The following is a 19,057-nucleotide window of genomic DNA, read 5'->3' on the forward strand; positions in this document are numbered from 1 at the left end:
AAAGCCAATGCAGCTTCTTTCATCTGCCTGGTTCTCAAGCATTTTGTGACCTGTATTTCCATGGCATACTTAGCTGAAGTTGCCCAGTAGTGTTAGCCATTAAGTTGCTAGTGAGAGATATGTGGATGCATTCCACAAAGGAAAGCCACATAAATAAGACACAGAATCATGGCTGCTACAGCTGCTCCTTAAATTCCCCTTTACCATTGACTTTATGCTGCCTCTCTGTCATTAACAGACCATTCAAAATTATTGACAATTTGAAACAAATATGTAATAGAGATAAAAATCTCTCACCTCATACCAACATATGCTGTTGTTGCTTTAATAGCATTTTCTGCTCTCTCTGATCCGCTAGTCTCAAACGTGAACAGAAATGGCACAAGAAAACCAAAGAAAACTTGCAGATTTTTGCCTTTTAGCAGTCATTGCTTCCATTTGGAAACCAAAATAATCTGACTGTTGGAGGTGCCTGGCAAATAACTGCTGCATCAGATGGACAAAAACAGGGGGTTCCATGAGTTACATCCTTTCCTGCACGCTGCAGAGAGGCACAGCCATATGGGATCTGCTGTGGGAGGGGAGCAGGGGAAAGGCAACCCATTGGAAATGGCAGGGATAAAAAGTCCTCATATGCTGCGGAGAAATGTCAGAGAACCACAGGAAGCAAAAAAAGACATGATAAAAATCCAGGTAGTTTAGTATCCTGTGTCTAGATGGTTAAGTAAAACTTGTGTGGAGTAAGAGTGTGTGAATGGACATGTGAAAGCCTGACAGGCAGGTGATGTGTTGCTTATCTTCAAAGTGCAATAGGGTGTCCTGCTTCTCCTTCTCCTGCTGCAGTCAAATCTGTGAGGAAGGTGGAGAGGAGCGTCTGCCACCCTGTATGTGTGGTGAGCAACCTTTGAAGGAATGGAGTGGGCACAAGATCCAGCAGGCAGTGGCTGCAGCATGGGGAAGGGACCTCCATCACTTTCTTTGGCTCCCTGTGAGCAGATTTAGCCTCCACAACAGCTTGTTGCAATTTCTTCCTCTATCTAACAATTTATTGTGAAAAATACCTTCCTCTTCTAGACGTGCTGCTGGATCACTTCAGTGGGTGCCTCATTGTTCTTGAAGGAATGATTACTTTGGCCCTATTTGTATCCAAACCACTTATACTTTTGCAGACCCCTGTCATAACTTGCCTTAGTCCTACTTTCTCCAGTTTTGACGCCTGATCTCTTCTGCCTCTATTTTTACATCTCTCCTGAGCTGGGAAGAAGAGCACATGTAGCATTTGTACACAGTGGGTGTGCTCCAGTTACAGAATCCTCTATATACTAATACAGTCAGGCATCTCGTTTTGCTCATTTCTAATCACTGCCTGTGCTTTGCTTGCTTCTTTGGTCTGTACAAAGTATTAAGTTGATGTTTCTTGAACAGGTGCCACCACTTAATTAATATAACTGGGTTGGATGTATGCACATAGTTTCTTTTCCCATGCATTGCTTTTCATTTACCAGAAATTAAGTTCTACCATTTTATGACTTGGTCCCTTGTGTGTTTTGATCCTTACAGAATTTGTGGCAGTCAGCTTCAGATTACCTGTTTTGAGTAAAACTGTATCACCTCTCATTCCCAGGTCTGGGTGATGAATGAGACCATTGTATAACACTGTCTGCAAAGCAGGCTGCTCTGAAAATCTTCATTTATTGATTCCTACAGGCGTCAACAGTATATTCCCCCCGCATCGTGTATTTTAAGCAGTTAAAGGTCAACACAGAGCCTCTGCCTTCCCTGCCTTCCAAAACCTAGTTTGTCTGAGAACCGTCACGGTTCTGCAAACAAGCACAAGAAGGTGCAATCCCCTTCCGCACCTCCACAAGCACCGCCTCCAACCAGGAATACGTACACAGACACACTCCTGCCAGTGCCCCCTCGTCGCCGTGCTCGTACTGACAGCGAAGCCACATCCCCCACGCCCGGTTCGCTGCCGCCGGGCTCTTTAAGCGGGGCCGGCCCCGCCTGCGCTTTCTCCACAGCCGGGGACTCTCCTGGCCTGCCTAGCTGCAATGGAGGCGCTGGGGGTTGTGGGCGGCCTCTTGCTGGGCCTCTCCTTCCTGGCCTGCGGCCTCTACTGCTGCTATGTGAAATACATCCACGTCAAGTATGACCACATCCCCGGCGCCCCGCGGGAGAGGTAAGGGGCAGGCCAGGCAGGGTTGGGGTAATGAGACAGGGAACCGGAGCGGCTGTTTCAGGCGCCTGCGGATGGATTCCCACCGCGGTCACTGGTCGCGACGCGCGTTCCCGTGGCCGGACAGCGGTGGGCCTTGCATCCCGGCCGCTCTCCTTGCCAGGCAGGAGACGTGAGAAAATGTCAAAACAGAAAAGAAACACTCCAGCCTGTACCTCTGCAGGACCCGGGCCAGGACGTTGCTGATACGGACAAGGGCACTAGCGAGGTCAGGCAGCCTGGCTGGCTTGGGCTGCCGGGGTGGGACGTGCTGTCCAACATCTCTCCAGCTTCGCGCCAGGTGGCCACAGCAGCATGAAACAAGTGGTTTGGAGTTGCCCACCTAAGCTGTGTGTTTGCTTACGATGCCAAAGAGTACGATAGGCGGCGCTAGCTGTGCAGAAAGGCCTCTCTGCACTGGACCAGCACAGCCTGCCGTCCTGAACAGTTCCAAGAGACACGTTAGTGCTAACTCTACCAGCCACCTTCCCTGCTCTCCCTCATGAGCTGGGTGCTTGGTTTCTGCTTAAAAAAAAAAAAAACAAAAAACAAGACCATACATATATAAAAACATGTCATAAATGATAAAGGGCAGTGAGAAAGCTGCCAGCAAGGGAATGGCAGCACTGTCACAAAGGAGTGTGTGGGCTTCCCGTTCCACCTCACCTTTGGCTGTACATACCCTCTATAACTTGCCCTGGGAAGAGAAACCACACCAGCACTTCCTTACACAAACTCTCTCTTGCAGGGACACTGAGCTTGGCTGCTGAACACCCAAGTTTCAGCCTGGTTGTGTAATCAAGGTCAAATACTAAGATTAATGAGAGGATAGGTCTTGTCATACCTGTACTTGCTTTTACTTGGGTTCATTTTGAAGTGTTGGGTAACTGCCTAGAGTAACAGCAACTAGGGGAACCCTGTGGTTGGTTTTCTGTCTCTTCAAGGTTTGAGGCTTGATGTTGGTGATCAGCCTAGGGTCTTTCCCAGGAAAGTTTCTGGTACTGGTATATCTAGGTGGAAGCTTGTACATCACACAAACCCACAGCACCTCACACAAATTGCCAGGGACAGTCCAAAACTCCTCTTTCCGTACCTATTGCACAAACACTTCCTCTCCTAAATGTCCAAGATAAGGAAAATCTAATACTTAACAGCTCGGAAAAGTTACATATAAACCCCAAAAAAAGTCAAAGCCTAGTGCTGTGTGTGGTGGTGACCTTCACAGCACAGGACAGAAACTGACAGGCTGGGGTGAATCCAGCAGAGGGTACCTAGGAGGCTGAGAGCTGTGCTTGCTTTGGATGAAGAAGTGTCTGCTGAGAGGTGGAGGGGATCCGGTGGCTGCTTTCAGCTGCCTGGTGGGTGGTTATGAGAAGATGGAGCCAGACGCTCCTTGTAGTTGCAAAGTGAAGGACAAAGGGCGATGTGTCTCAAGTCCTGGTTAGGAGTCAAGTAAAAAATGTTCACTGTGAGAATACCCAGTTCACTGGCATAGGTGACTAGGTGAAGCCCTGAGCCATGTACCGTAGCTCTGATGTTGACTGACTTGGGAGCAGGGGAGTAGACTGGTGGCCTCCAGAAATTCTTGCCAACCCAAGTTACTTTGAAATGGGATTCATCCAAATATAAGTACTTCTCAGCTGAGACTGTAGCTGGTAAACTGGAGAAGAACAACAGTAGAAGAAAAGGCTGTGTCCCGCTTGCTGCTCACTGGGACTAGCCCCCATGTTGCGATCAGCAGATTTGCTCTCTAGTCAATCCGCAGCCTGTATCCTTTCAAGGTGTCATTCTGCCCCAGATGCATGACTTTTCATTTGCCCTTGATAAAAGTTTAAGGAAACCTTATTTTAGGATCCAAGTACAACAGATTGTTACCAAAACCTCAGGCTTTGTCTAACATCTTACGTCTGCCTGATGACAAGATTGCGTTAATGCCCTTGATTTAATGGGCTGATTTGTTTTATCAGAACTAACACAGCACAGCTCTAAAAGAGGCTCATGAAGGACAGGCTGGAAAAGTGAGTCCCAGTGGCTTTATGTCATTTTTAGCCAATGAATGAATCACATGTGAAGAAAAAAGGTTGTTCCTTCAAAGTTTTGCTACATATTAAAGATCTAAGAGCAAAAAGTAGGGAAAATGTCTCTCTTTGCAAATACATGTTTTCAGATAACATCACATAGTGATATATGCCAAACCAAGCCCTTACTTGTTTTTTTTCATGGTGTGTAGTAAGTAACTGGGACTTCTCATTAGCAGATTGAATGTTTTAGGCCTGCCGTAACATCTGGCTTGAGTGCTGATGGCATGGGGGGTGGAGAGTGTCTCTGAGGATTTTTGTGTCACACAGGAGGTGCCATGAGTGGGACCTTGTCTCATGCAGTACAGATAGAATGGGGTTTAGAACTTTTGCTAACAAATTACTCATCTGTTGTGTTTGGGGCTTTCACACCTTTAGGGAGTCCAGTTAAAATGGATGAGTCAAGTGAAGGCTTAAAACTTTCTGTAGATGTTGGATAACTTTGTGTAGTACTTGTTATTTTAAGTATTTCCTTGTTCCAACAGAAATAAAATAAGAACCTGTTGTGTTGGGTTTTTTTCCCCTATAGTTTATTTATACTGAAAAAGATGATAGTGTGGCTGGCTGTCTCTCAAATGGAAAACAGATCTCAAGTGCAGCTTGCTTGATTCAGAGAGGAGTTTGGCCAGATTTTCCTTCAGATGTATACAGAACTGGTGGGAACTTGCCACTCGCAGCCAAAGGAAGGAATTGATCTCTAACTTTTTAATACAACTATTTTGTTTGAAGGGTTAACAGTTGAGATTCAGTTATAGAATCATAGAATTGTCTGGGTTGGAAGGGTCATCCAAAAGTCATCTAGTCCAACACACTCTGCATTAAGGAGGGGCATCCTCAACTAGATCAGGTTGCCCAGAAGTCAGCTGGGCAAAGAGCAAAGCAGTTCTGTGTGAGCTCCCACAGAGGTCCAAACATCTTGTGTAATGCAGCAGTCCAAAAAGATGTCATAAGTCTCTGTACAGGTCTTCCTGGCTCTAGGAGTGCACCAGCCTGACTGTGGTTCCTAGTTTACCCACATGAGAGGTGAACATTGGCATAGCTAGGTGTTGTTTTTCTCTTTTCCTTCCAAGGAGGAAAAAAAACATGACCAAGACTCGTATTGCATGACTGAACAACAATGATTGCACTTTGTACAAAATGTTTGTGTTGACATCCTCATGACACTCAACCTTCATTTTCTGTAGCTTTTTATTTGGACATCTGCCGATCTTGTGGAGGATGCTAAAGAAACAGGAGTTTATGCATGATCTCTTTCTGCAATGGTAAGTTGACACATGAGTAATACCAAAGGGGGTAGTCTTGTGGCACAAATTGGGAAATCAAGACACAGGCCCTGAACAACATTTCTTTGCATCATTCAGAGGAGCTAGAGACAGAGCACTGATCTTTCTCTTAATGTTTTTATTCACTGAACACTCCAGTAGTTCCCAGTACATCCTGTTTTGGTCTTTCGGGATTATTAGTTCTGAACTTTTACATGTTGGTGGTTTGTATGATAATTCACTCTCTTATTTTTTCCCCTCCCTTCTCCTAGGGCAGAGAAATTTGGACCTGTTGTACGGCTTAATGCCTTTCACAGAGTCTCAGTAATGATTCTGAGTCCTGAAGGAGTGAAGGTATTGCAAAATAAAGCAGGATCGACAGTGGGGATCAGCCCATCCTTCCAGAAAGAGAGGTAGTGCCTGATGTTCAGGGCAGTGTGGTACAGCTAGCCTGTGCCTGAAGAACAGCTCACCTGATTTGTTTTCTTTCCTGATCAGTTGACTGACTTTGTTGCATTTATTTAAAGAGCAGGTAGAAAAAGCATGTACCACTTCTGAAAAGCAGGCTCTCTGCAGTAGCTTAATATCTCAAATGTGCAAGGCACAAGGGACTGAATTTCTTCTTCTGAATCTTTGTAATAACTGCAGAGTGAGATTTCAGGTCATTGGGCAAAAAGTGTTAGAGGCATTCAAAACTAGTCAGCAGACGGGAACTGGGGATTCGGGGCACACCAAATAATTCATCTAGTCTTCAGACTATTTCTACAGGAGGAAAAGAGCAAATGTGTGAGTGGCTTTTTATGTTTTCTGAGAAACAGATTGACTCAGTATTCACTGACCTGAAATTTGATTTTAGGAGTTCTTGATGTCACCACAGTACCCAAAGGATCGGCTGGTGTATGGTCGTATCTTCAACATATTTGGTGAGAGGTAGGTGAAACCCATCTGAAGCCACTGTGATTTGAATATAAGTAAAAGATGAATGACAACACTTACTTTGACTCAGGTGATTTTCCTAAGTGTGAGAATTAATGGTTAATCCTGGACATTTGTGGGCAGCAAATATGTATTAAATTGTGCCAAGTCAAATGTATTCCCAGTTGGGTTGTGGTCTTTTTTTTTTTTTTTCTGACCTTGATGATCCCTTTTTTCTCCCATATGTGGATGCTTAGTCTCAGATTAGTTTGCTCAAGATCATCATAAAACTTCTCACTTAGGTTTTAGAGCACTGAATTATTCCTCAATACATGAGTGTTTAAAGCTCCTAAATTTAATAGCAAAAAGGGGGATTTTTCTCTGTTAGCCTGAAGGTTTAAAAATATAATATTTCAGTTATTATATTAATTAATTGCATAACAGCTGTAATGAACCAGCATCTTACTGGACTCAGAATTCCACACCTATCAGGCAAAACATATTTGCAGTTCAATCATTGTCCACATTGATGCAGCAACTGGGTAATCGAAGCAGCGCAGTACTTCCTACATGTGGTGAAAAAAAAAGTAGATTTGGAGGAGTTATCTTCTGACTAAACAGGGTTCAGCTGGCTCCCTTGCTGAATTTTTTTCCTTTCTTTGTTTTCCTAAATGCAAGGTTTCTAGGGAATGGTTTGGCAACTGTTTGCAACTATGAGCATTGGCACAAGCAGCGGAAGATCATGGATCCAGCTTTCAGCCGAACGTAAGGCAAATCTCTCTGAAATGAGATAGCTGTTATTTCTACTGTATTTTCATTATTCTGTCCTTCATTGAGCCATTATTTGATACTTAGAAAAAGCCCATTTAGTGCCAATATCACATTATAACATTGAGTCCAGTGCACCACTTCCATGTCAAGTATAATATGACCAGACTTCCTGTGGGGCCATAACACCCATCAGTGAAGGCAGAAAGGTCCCAAGACTGTGTATCTAGGAGCGTGGTGATGGGCGCCTTATGCTGTCAGAAAACAGACCTCAGGGATTTGGTGTGGGCAACCCTTATCATTTGCTTGAGTGATTCTCTGTGGGAGATATGGTGTGATTGATAAGCAGGAGGTTGGTCTGCTTTGTTTGTGTATGCCTTGATGTGTTGCAGTTGGGATCTGAAGATAAAGCTAGTTTGCTTAGGCATGCATAGGCCCAAGCCTTTCATCTCAGCAGCCGTTGTTTACATGGTAAAATAGAGCATGGCTGCTGTAAGAAAAATTTAGCTCATCTTATCTGATCACTTTTTAAAGTATTAAGGCAAATTTATTGTAAATGTAAAAAAAAAATATATATATACACAGTTTTCTATGTAAAATAACGATGGTCATTCTGCCTGAGCAAAGATGTCCTCTCCTGAGCTGCTATCATGCATTTTTATTGATTGTTCAGCTATCTGATTGGTCTGATGGGAACTATTAATGAAAAAGCAGAGGAGCTGATGGAGAAGCTAGAGGAAAAGGCAGATGGAAAAACAGAGTTTAGCATGCTGACGATGATGAACCGGGTGACTATGGATATCATTGCAAAGGTACCACCTGTCTGCTTTCTTGTTTCCTCTGCAAATGGCAGGAAGGAGTGGAAGTAACAGGTACCAACAGCATCAGGAGGTAGACCTAGGGAACAAGACCATTAGCCCAGCAGTGTCAGAAGAGATGAAGGACTTACTGTCCTATTTCCATTTGGGCTGAGCCATAGAAAGGAGCAGTTAAGGAGTGATCTGCACAGCTCAAGTGTGGTCTGCAGGATGGCAACCCATTGCAAAAGCCCTTACAGCCTCATACTTCCCACCCCTCTGTGCCAAAAGGAGTATACCAGTGCTCTTTCATGTGTGAATGTTGTATTACTACCATTATATGTCAGCATGAAGTCTACCTTATGGTTGCTTTGCCTTTATGCAAAATGGTTTGGGATGAGTGGAGAGTAATAGTAAGTTATTAATCCCAAATAAATAAGGAGGAAGCATAATGTAGCTATTACCCTTCCTTCACAGCCTCCTGCAAGGCAGGATCTAGTTTGAGGTATTTTTAGGGGATGTCAGTGGTGCACGGCTGTCCTTCTCTTTCACCCCAGCTCCAGGGATTCAGGAGGATGCAGCAAGTTGCTTTTTTTTTCTCTCCATAGGTAGCTTTTGGCTTGGAATTGCATGCACTGAGTGATGACCAGACACCTTTCCCTCGTGCCGTGACTCTGGCTTTGGAGGGAATGACCAAGGCACGCATCCCCTTCATACAGGTCTGTATGCTCCTCGCTTTGGTCCTCTTAACTCTCATCCAGCTGGAGAAGCTGCTCCTGTGCAAGTTAGTGGGCTGGAGCTCTGCAAGGCCCATATGTGATGGGGAAACAGTCATCAGTACCTCTTTCCCTCCATTGTGCATCAAGATAAAGTTCATTAGTGATTTAGAACAGTTGCAAAATTAACATTTAATGCTTGCTTTCTGTCTTTTCTTCACCTCTTTCTCTCTGCAGGTTTAACACTTCCACACCCATCAGTGCAGAAATTGAGATTATTTTCTTTTGCCATTTGTCCTAGAAGGTTTGGCAGCCTTCACTTGAGCTGAAAGAAATGTGAACATTCTTACCACAAAGAAAAACCAAAAACACTGAAAAACAAACGCTACCCAAATTCATATACTAGGCAATGATGGGTGTAGTATGAAATATTTAACTTTAAAATCATTCCACAGTTTCTCATGGAAGTTATAATTCAGACTTCAAGAGCGCCTGTTTCCATTTTTGGGCCCAGAGGTGTGTTTCTGTACTGCAAGCTGCAGTTTATTTTCATGGAGAGGTGAGGAATTTTGCTCAAGTGACCAAAATATCACCTCTGACAAAGCAGAATTTCATTATGCACAGATTGAAATATTTCTCATTTCAGCCCAATTCCTTGACCTTAGGGACATTCACTTTATTTTGTGGAGAGCAGATGTTTTTGTGACAAATGCCATTTAGCCGAAAACAAGGTGCTCAACTGAAAAATAACACTGCAGTGCTTTTTACCAGCAAAAAGAATAAAATGACTGAAGAAATTCTGTGTTCAGTACATGCCAGGGAAACAGAAGCTGGTAAAGGAGGTCAAGGAGAGCGTGAGACTGTTGCGATGTGTCGGGAAGAAGTGTATTGACCAGAGGAGAGAGGCCATCCAGAACGGGAAGGAAGCCACAGTGGATATTCTTACACAGATACTGAAAGGAGATGGTAGGGTTGCATTGTTATTTGAGTGACTTTCCCTATTGCATGTTTTGCCATGAGATTCAGGAAAGGGTTGTTTTGGGCATCTGAACTTTTATCCTACTCTAATGTTGTGGTTTGGGGGTTTTTTGTATTGAAGATAGTTGTGATGGTTTAACCCACACACATCAACAAAATTCTCTGTTTCCTTGTGTTGGATCAAATAATGGTCACAAGTCACCGCTGAGTTGTTGGCTTAGCATCCCTTCCTGGTGCCATCTCAGAAAAAATAGCAAAACAAGGCAGAGTATTTTGGCTGTTCCAGCTGGGGAATGGTGATGTTTTCTAATCTCATTTTCTCTTTTGACAGCTCTGGAGGAAACTAGAGATGATGAAAACATTGTGGATAATTTCATCACTTTCTTTGTTGCAGGTTGGTAGCAATTTAATGCTCAGATATGTGGGAGCATCTATAGGGTTACAATTAAAGTCCTTGTTCACCCAGTGTGCTGCTACTTGTGCTGGGTCCTGCTGACATGCCTTCCTCACCATCCGTGTTTGGAGATGATTTTTGCATCTTTTTCCGGTGTGTGGTGACAGGTGCTAGAGGAACTATGTGGGCGGGAGCATCAGGGATTAAGTGGGCAACTGCCAGTGAGGAGGCAAACCCTTGTGTCTGGGGCTGAGGCTGAGAGCTGACGGCCCTTGTCGCTGGGCAGCACTCATTACAACCCGACCTCTCACTCTGTGTCCCTGTTTAGACAGTGCTTACAGTGTTCACAGTGCCCCATCCCTCGGCGATCAGAGCTTACAAAAGATGCATTGCATCCATTGTTCCTTTGCAGAGTTCTTAACGGGTTAGCACCTCCACCTCCCCACATGGCCAGAGTGAATGCCACTATAAGGATTACATTAAAAAATACAGAACATACCGTTATATAGTGCAATTTTCCCTCAAAGACATTTTAATCTATACAGTTAGTTTCATAGTCTGCTTCAGAAAAAATCTCTATGTCAGAGAAGTTATCACTGCCAGTGAACTTCATAGAATTGAAGAGGTACATGCCGAACTGCATTTTATCCAGTCAAGCAGCATCTCTATCATTAACCAAACCACATAATAAGTTATTATAGATATGGGTCCAAAAGATCCAGCCAAAAACCCATGCAAAAGCTTGGAACATTAGAGTCTTCAAAATTAACATTTCTATTTCCAACCCTTTCTTCCCAAACAAAGTATTACTTTTCAAATAAAATATTTTTCAAACTCCATGTTGGAGTGCCAAAATATTGTAGTGGTTTAAGAGCTCAGATGGTAGCAAAACCCCAAGAACTCCCTCCCCCTGCCCCGATAAGGAAAAAGGAGAGAAGAAAAAAGGGGTAGGGGAAAAGAGAAGGAGATAAATCTACCAAAAAATAATCTGGAGTCCATTTGGAAGTAGGAGAAGTAAAGTTTTTTAACAAAATATATATATATAGCAGTAACAGGGAGGATTTACAAGGGTAAGGAATAAGGATGAATAGGAGAATATACAAAACCAAATTTGGATGGCTTTGTATCTCCCTTGATGTATGTGGATTTCAGTCCTTTAGAGAAGCACGGATGTGGCAGGGAGATCAGGCCCGACCACGTGGCAGAACCAGCAGGCTGGCAGCAGCTGTTGGTCCTTTCAAATAGGCAAGGCAGGAGCAAAAGGCTGCAGCGTCTTCCTTTTTATAGGCTTTCTGGACGGGAAGGTGGGGTGGAATAGACTACCTTTGACCCGGGGGACCAAGCCCCTGTCTGTTCACCTGGATTAGGTTTCTTTTGTCCCCTGGGGAAGCAGGGCTCTCGCAGCCCTCCCCCAGGATGAGTGTAACCCAGTACACTACTGTAACCAGGAGTCATTTGGTTGAAGATAGCAGTATTACACTGGTGTAGTACCAGCTGGGCAAGATCTGAAGAGATCTTAGTGTTCTCCTAGATTAATTCTATGGTATTCTTGTTCAGGCATATCAACAGCCAGTGGTTTCCAACGTGCAGTGCAGAGGGCGGCACTGCCCACTGGGGTGAATCGACATTGCTCCTGTGGTTTTGGCCCTTCCCCCTAGAACCTGCTAAACCCCACTGAAATCATCTTTAACATAGTCCTTGGGTCTTCATGTCATCTCACCCACATGATTAAATGTCAATATTGCCTTAAGAGTGTTTGTCAGTACATGGTAGGAGAGGAACATTGTTAAACCTATTAGAAATAGCAGGAGCTGAGATAAAGGAGGTAAGTAACGTGGAAAGATTGATCTTGTAAGTCAGAAGGATTTAGATTGCTAAGGTGAGGTCAAAACTGGGTTTTTTTCATGAAAGATGTTACTGCAATAAATACATCTTTGCAGAAGTCTGTTTTCTGTCATGCTAAAAAAGTAATACATATCAATGAAAAAAAAATAAACTATCCACACAAAGTAGATATTTCAAAGAAAGATGGTTAGAAGCTCTGTTTTCCCCCAAAACCAGTAAATCCTTGCTTCTCAGCAGAACTCTGTGTGTTTCATAATATGACAAAGCAACTGTTGAACCTCCCTGGCCTTTCTGTTGGGGAGCTCATAGCCAGTAGGTGCTGTATGCAGCTTTCAGTTGAGCAAGACAGCTTATATCTTTGCCAGCTATGTCTTGTTCTTGTCAGTCTTGAAAGTTTCTTATGTAGAAATTGCATCTTCTTTAGTATTTCTTTTAATTTCTAGCACAGTTGAAACTGAATATTCAGGGCCTGGTGTCTAAAGTTTCCTGTTCACTGTCACACTAGTAGACCATCTTTGTATCATGTTATTACGTCATACTAACCTTTAAACCAATTTTTTTTTTTTGGTGATGTTAGGTCATGAAACCACTGCTAATCAGTTGTCATTTACCATCATGGCACTGGCTCAGCATCCTGAAATACTAGAAAGGTATGTGCACTGCAATTTGTAAACTCAGCTTGCTGATAATTTCAAGGTGAACTTAATAATGCGGATTAATAAAAAGCTAGGATAAATTTCCAGTAAATTCTATTCTCCTTTCCAAAGAGTTCTGTAGTCCAAATATATTCAGATTTTAAAAAAAGCTCAAGATGAATAGAATAGAATAAATCAGGCTGGAAGAGACCTTCAAGATCATCAAGATGAGTTACTTTAATTTCATCTAAGTATCACTTTTTTTAAAGCCTTTATAAAAAGCTGGTCCTGAGTCCTGCCTGATTTAGCTGCACTGTATGCGCGTTGCTCCATCCTGATAAAAAGGCACAAGTTTAGGCAGGCTGGCTGGGAATCAGTAGGCATTTTGCCTGAGGGTGGGAGTCAAAGTCCAACTCAGTGTCTGAAAAATAAAAAACTTAATTTGTCAACTTGTCTAGCAAGAAATGGGTGTCTGCAACTAACATTTTTTAATTTCACTGCAGGCTTCAAGCTGAAGTAGATGAAGTTCTTGGTGCCAAAAGAGAAATTGACTATGAGGATCTTGGCAAGCTCACATACTTATCACAGGTACTGTTGGAGTGTTTGGAGTGTTGGCTGTTTGGTAGCACTTCTGCCATCTTATGGGGCTGCCAAGAGGGACCCCACATTTCTAATGTAGTAAAAGCAACACAGTTATTTAATTGTGGCAGTGTTTGTCCCCAGAGAGTCAGTCAGCAGGTGTTGTGACCTGTTTGCAGCAGCCCAGCCTTACTGGAAGAGATGTTCCTTGAATTTCTTTCCAAAATCCCACATGATTCTTTCAGTGCTTGCTTTAATTATTACCGAACTGGGAGCGGGAGCAAAGTTGCTTAACTCCCACCTGTTCGAGCTAAAACCATAGCTGTATTTTAAGAAGGGTTTGCAACTTCGAGCCAAACCCATGTGTGAATCCTACACACTTCCCAAACTCACAGCTCTATTTTTGTTTCACTAAAGCATTTCCAGCTATGATCTCACCATGCACCATAAACTCATCAGAGTTTGAGGACATCCAAAAATAATGGCAAGGTTTTGTAATTTCTGGTTTTTTATTATTCAGTCTTGAAATGCTCTTGAGTCACTTTGAGAGAGGGGGGAAAGGAGAGTTTGGTCTTAAAAGAGATCTTGCGTATAGAGGTGCCACTTGGTAATGAACTGCAAAGCCAGGGCTTGGCTGCTTGCCAGTGTTTGTGGTTCATATCCTTCTTTACAAGGTGGGGGACACCAACAGCCCTCAGGAGAGTCTGCATCACAGTCCTGGCTTAAATGTCTTCTTAACTTTCCCTCTGCTTTTAGTAGTCTGTTGTGATTGCTGTTCTCTTAAACTGCCCTGCCATGGCTGCTGCTCATGTTGTACACATTTGCCGTATCCCATCCCACAAATCACTGTGCTTTGATAGTGAATAGATTTGAAAGGTGTATTTCCTATAAGGAAAATGCATCTCTGTGTAATTACAAAGATAGCAGGTTTCATTAGGCTTCTACAAACACTATCACAATTATAGCTCTCCAATTAGGTTGAGGTATCTAAGCCTTTCAATTTTAAGACAGGTCACATGAAAGCCTGTCAAAGCAGACCATTTATTTAACAGAACAAGCTTGTACAACCAAAATCAACAGTAACCCTTGGTCAGAACTAGTCAATCACTGACGCATGAGAGACCACAGGACTCCTTTCCTGTCACTTGGGCAATTCTGAATCCTTTTGTCTTTACTTCTTTTTCGTTAATCCACTTGTGCATACACACCATTAATTGCATTTGCAGTGCAATGCTAATGTGCACTGTTCATTAGGTTTCACTTTGATGAAGTAAGCCATTCTTACAGCTCACTGCCACTGAAAGAAATGGTCTTATTTCACTTTTTCTCACTATTCCCTATTCATTTTCCTTTGCCAGGTTGTTTTTTGTCATTTTCGTGCTCTGACCTGGCTCAGTTCCCCAAGCAGCAGAAGCAGGACAAAGGCAGGAGTGGGAGCACAGTGGTGAGAGTGGGAAGGAGGTGGGAGCAAGCACTCATCCTCATGACAGCCATCACTGAGGAGAGCTCACTGGGGACATGATACTTCACTCTTAGATATTCCTTTGGAATTTGCCTCCCAGTACTTTTTTCACTTACTTGTTGACCTGACTTGAAGTGTTAGATCTGTTCAGTGCCTGCAGTCTCTTGTGGTTAATGCTTCTTATTCTCTCTATCTTAGCAGGTGTAAAAGAGAGCCAAACCTGCAGGAGCTGACTTAGCCATATATTTTGCCCACAGGAGTCCAAGGCAGATGCACTAGCATCAGTTCCACAAGTCAAAAGCTCCCATTTGACCAAAGCAAAAGGCCATAGGGAGGTAATTAACTTTATTTCTGCTTCCTACATTCTATTAATTAACTAATCTTTTGTGCTTTCAATGGATGCAGGTTTTGAAAGAATCACTGCGGCTGTACCCGCCTGTCCCCGGGACCGTTCGCTGGCTGGAGAAGGATCACGTTGTCAACAGTGTCAGAATTCCCGCCAAGACGACACTCGTTGTGAGTCCCATCCACCAGCAGTGGGTCTTAGCTGTTGACGTTGATCCAAGTGTGTCAGAGGGACAGAATCCTCTGTGGTCATATTTCTACTGACTTGTCTGAAATTGCAGTCAAAATTGGGGTATGAGTTGGGACTCTGGATGAGTTTTGTCTGGGGAGCGAAAGGTGGTTATGGTTTTGTACCGGTGACAGTGAAGAGGCATTTTCAATGTGTTGCTCCTAACACAGATAAACTGTTTCTTGACAGTTCAGCACTTACATTATGGGAAGAATGGAAAAGTTTTTCAAGGATCCCCTCACTTTCAATCCAGACCGATTTAGCAAAGATGCACCTAAGTAAGTTTCTTCTTACTCTCAAGTTACTAAATATGTAACAAGGAGCCATTATAGGAAGAGATTTCAAGGGGAAAAAAGTAGATGAAAAACTGTTTTTCCACTTCGATATGTGTAATGCTAAGTCTTTATTCAAATGCAGAGAGCAGTCACGTGCAGCTTTTGTTCAGAAGGTTTTTTTTGTCCACCTGATACCTTGCAAAAAAAAAACCAATATAGTAACATTATTTAATGTTTATATTGAGGCAAAAGCTTTGGGCCAAAACCAGGTTGAATATTTTCCTTAGTGCAATACAAACATTTAATACATGGCAGCCCTGGTCCATGGATGGTTGAAGTGTCTCCACATAAGAGATGGGACAAGAGTCTGAGGGACAGAAGGTGCTGTTGAGCCACATGGGTAGGCAGCAGGCAGCCTAAGTCTAATCAGTAGATGGAAGTAACAGTATAAAGGACCAGTGACCTAAACAGTTGATGCTGAACCCGACATCTAACTATTTTGTGAGTCAGGGATTTTACTTCAGCCAGGGTTAGTCTGATCTCCTGAACTAAATGTTCCTTGTTTACATGGTGCAGAATTTTGCAAGGGAGCAATAATTGGGTGGATCATTACATCCTCATGATGAGCTTAAGAGAATCAAGAGTATGCTTGACATTCAGCTTTGAAGTAAGGTGTGCATGCATCTTCGAGTAGAGTCATATAAAAACGTTACTTTGGAGATTGTCTTAAAAAGTCAGCTAGATAAGGTGGCACTTACAACCTTTTTTGTGCTGCTGTGATGAAATATTTCCTTGTTTCTTTACAATCAAGCTGTCAGAGTGACAATTTTGAATGTTTTTCTTTTGCAGGCCATATTACTGCTATTTTCCATTCTCCCTGGGCCCCCGATCCTGCATTGGGCAGATATTTGCACAGGTAAGCAGAGGCCTGGAACAGTGCTTCCTCAGTGAGCACTAGGCCAGCTCAATGTGTACTAGCCATGGCTGGTGGGTGGAACCAGAGGCCACACTGATGGTGCACTGACCCTCTTCCCCACTAGACGGAAGATTCCTGCCATGCCCACAATAAGATATGCGTTTCAAATGCTATCACATGAACAGACTGCAAACTGGCCCCATGTCACCCATGCACACATGCAGACAAGGTGTCTGGAGGGGAGGGAGCAGCACATTTGCTCTTTCTCTGAACTGTCGTGGGTCATCCTGCTTGAATCCAAACCCCTAGATGGCAATCACAGTCAACATCCCTTTGCCAGACAAGGTCAAACACACAGCGTGTATGCATGGCTGCAGCTGGCAGAGTCAAGGCAAGGAAAACACCAGCTGGCAGAGCACAAGCCAGAACTCACACTGAGAAGGTGAGGAGGGGACTGTGTGGATGGAAGGAACAATTTAATGAAATATATGAGCATGACAAAAAGCATTTCAGAAGGACAGTAGGAGGCCAGCTCTTTGGGTCTGTGCTATGAATCATGTAAGCACCAATGCTCAAAATCTTCAGGTTAGAGTGCTGAGTTTTACTCTCTGATTTCCAAAACATTAAAGCATAAACACAAGACCTATTTAAGTGCATGTCAGTTGTCTTCAAACCCAGCAAGCCCCAGGTAACTCTGTTCTGGCTGCCCAAACTCAACTAGCTGCACTGAAAGGAACATTGAACTTCTTAATCCCTATAGGGATGAAGCAGCATGATGTAATGCACTGACTTTAAGTAGCTGCAGTCCAAGCTGTATTTACTGTCACTAACAATGATTTTATTTTCTTCTTAACAGATGGAGGCAAAAGTGGTGATGGCAAAACTATTGCAGAGGTTTGAATTCCAGCTGGTACCAGGGCAGAGTTTTAAGCTCTTGGATGCTGGAACCATTAGGCCACTAGATGGAGTATTGTGTAAATTAAAGCCAAGGAGCCCTGCAAGAGGCTGTCAGGAGTGACTACTCAGGAAAGGAACATGACATGGTGGTGGCATTTCTTCTGTTGTTTTAAGAGCTTCACAATAATCACAGGTTAGATTTTGAAGGGCCCTTCAGAGGATTACCAGAGTTAAATTTTTCATAACCTTCTTTACTGAGGAAAGCCTTAAGAGAGTCATTGTAAATATGTTTGAGCATCTTTGATCCAGAAGCGTTCCTGGAATTGCAAAGCCTATTATTTTCCTGGTGGACTATTTGGTTCTGACCAGACTTGGAGACTAATATCTTTTCACTGGAGTATCTCTGAAGCTCCACCCAAACTTACACTCAAATCCCAGCTGATAGCTTGCACTAGCTTCACTTACAACACAAAATAGTCTAAGTAACCCCGTGTTTGGGGAGTTTTGTAACAGAGCTCAAGATTTGGGATGGATTTGGAAAAAGAAGTTTAGAGCTATTCTCTTGAACAAAGCAATTTTCCTATTCTTTCTCTAAATGAGAAGAATGATTCATAGGCACAATCTGAAACAAACTGTGGCTACTGCTTTCCCCTGTTGCTTCTGCCTCCTTTTTCTTCAGTATCTCCTACTTTCAATATTTTTCAGTGTACATTCCAAATCTATGCTGTAGAAAGAGGCTTTCCTACTTCCTCCTGTCCTTTCCCATACCCTGTGCTCATTCTGCTGAGATGGTGGTTTGTTTTTTTTTTGGGGGGGAACCTTTCTGGGTTCCTTTTAACCTGGTTCATTTTCCCCATCTGGCTCATCATAATACTACGTGAGCGCTTAGACCAGATGATCTGGTAGGTACAGCAGGGCAGGAAGTAAGTGTCTGGAACCAAACACTGCTTAAAATGATATTGCTGTTGAAGAGACATACGTGAAGCTTGAGCCAGAGGCAGGAGAAGGTCCTTCACCCACTTTTCTGTAGCTGTGCCAAAATTTCTCACTGCAAGCAGCCTGGCTCTACTAATGAAAAAAAATGATTGTATGAAAATGCCACCTTCTAGAAATAAATGCGTACCTAGTATCCAGAGTTTAGGCCCTAAACCAGAGGAATTTCAAGACATTTCATGCTGCTTTTTGAATTAAAGTGACAAGTACCTGGTTTGCACACTGTCAAGTTCCCATAATGGTTTCACACCAGAAGAGTAATGTCCCAGAGCTTTCCCTGGTTCTGCTGCTGTTGTGCACCATCTGAGTGCAGCAGTGGGATAACAGACCAATAAGGTGGATGTGGCTTTTGGTAACATAAGCAATATTATATGGTATATTAATATAACTTATACCCAGAGGTATCAATACTAGTATTGCTGCAGAAGATTTAGTCCAGCAGTTGGTAGACCAGCTCTGCAATCTCTTGTGCTGGAGATCTGATTATATCTTCCTGGACATTAATAAAACATGATTGGGAAAATGGAGGACTCCAGTTGGTTGTGTGCTCCTAGGAGTTGATGTGGTTGGTAGCAGGCTGGTTGATGCCAGTCAGGTTAGGTGTGCTGGTGGCATAACAAAATGCTGATGCCTGAGTATGATAAAGGGAGGGAAGTATCTCAGCAGTGTAGGGAGTGGTGAGGGAAGCTGTGAACAGCATACAGTTTGTCAGTCATGCTGGTAAACTGTGTTGCAGAGATGCAAGACGCAACAAT

At 43.2% G+C, this 19,057-nt stretch overlaps 1 protein-coding gene across 3 annotated transcripts; it reads left to right on the forward strand.

Annotated features, from left to right (window-relative positions):
* Nucleotides 1–1,900: 1,900 nt before the first annotated feature.
* CYP46A1 (cytochrome P450 family 46 subfamily A member 1) lies at nt 1,901–18,825 on the forward strand. Of its 3 annotated transcripts, XM_068160097.1 has the most exons (15): nt 1,901–2,182; nt 5,481–5,558; nt 5,831–5,912; nt 6,415–6,488; nt 7,152–7,238; nt 7,915–8,053; nt 8,647–8,757; nt 9,564–9,720; nt 10,064–10,126; nt 12,549–12,621; nt 13,110–13,194; nt 15,053–15,163; nt 15,411–15,499; nt 16,346–16,412; nt 17,269–18,825. In XM_068160097.1, the coding sequence occupies exons 1-15, from the start codon at nt 2,055–2,057 to the stop codon at nt 17,428–17,430; spliced, it is 1,506 nt and encodes a 501-aa protein (XP_068016198.1). In that variant the 5' UTR covers nt 1,901–2,054; the 3' UTR covers nt 17,431–18,825. The 3 variants fall into 3 exon arrangements, with proteins under 3 accessions (XP_068016198.1, XP_068016199.1, XP_068016200.1); XM_068160098.1 differs by lacking the exons at nt 1,901–2,182; nt 5,831–5,912; XM_068160099.1 differs by lacking the exons at nt 1,901–2,182; nt 5,481–5,558 and having other exon boundaries at nt 5,883–5,971.
* The last annotated feature ends 232 nt before the right edge of the window (nt 18,826–19,057 follow it).

This window comes from Melanerpes formicivorus, unplaced genomic scaffold (assembly GCF_026170545.1).
Source record: "Melanerpes formicivorus ecotype bairdi unplaced genomic scaffold, bMelFor1.0.p_v2 SCAF_48, whole genome shotgun sequence".
Taxonomy (NCBI): Eukaryota; Metazoa; Chordata; class Aves; order Piciformes; family Picidae; genus Melanerpes; species Melanerpes formicivorus.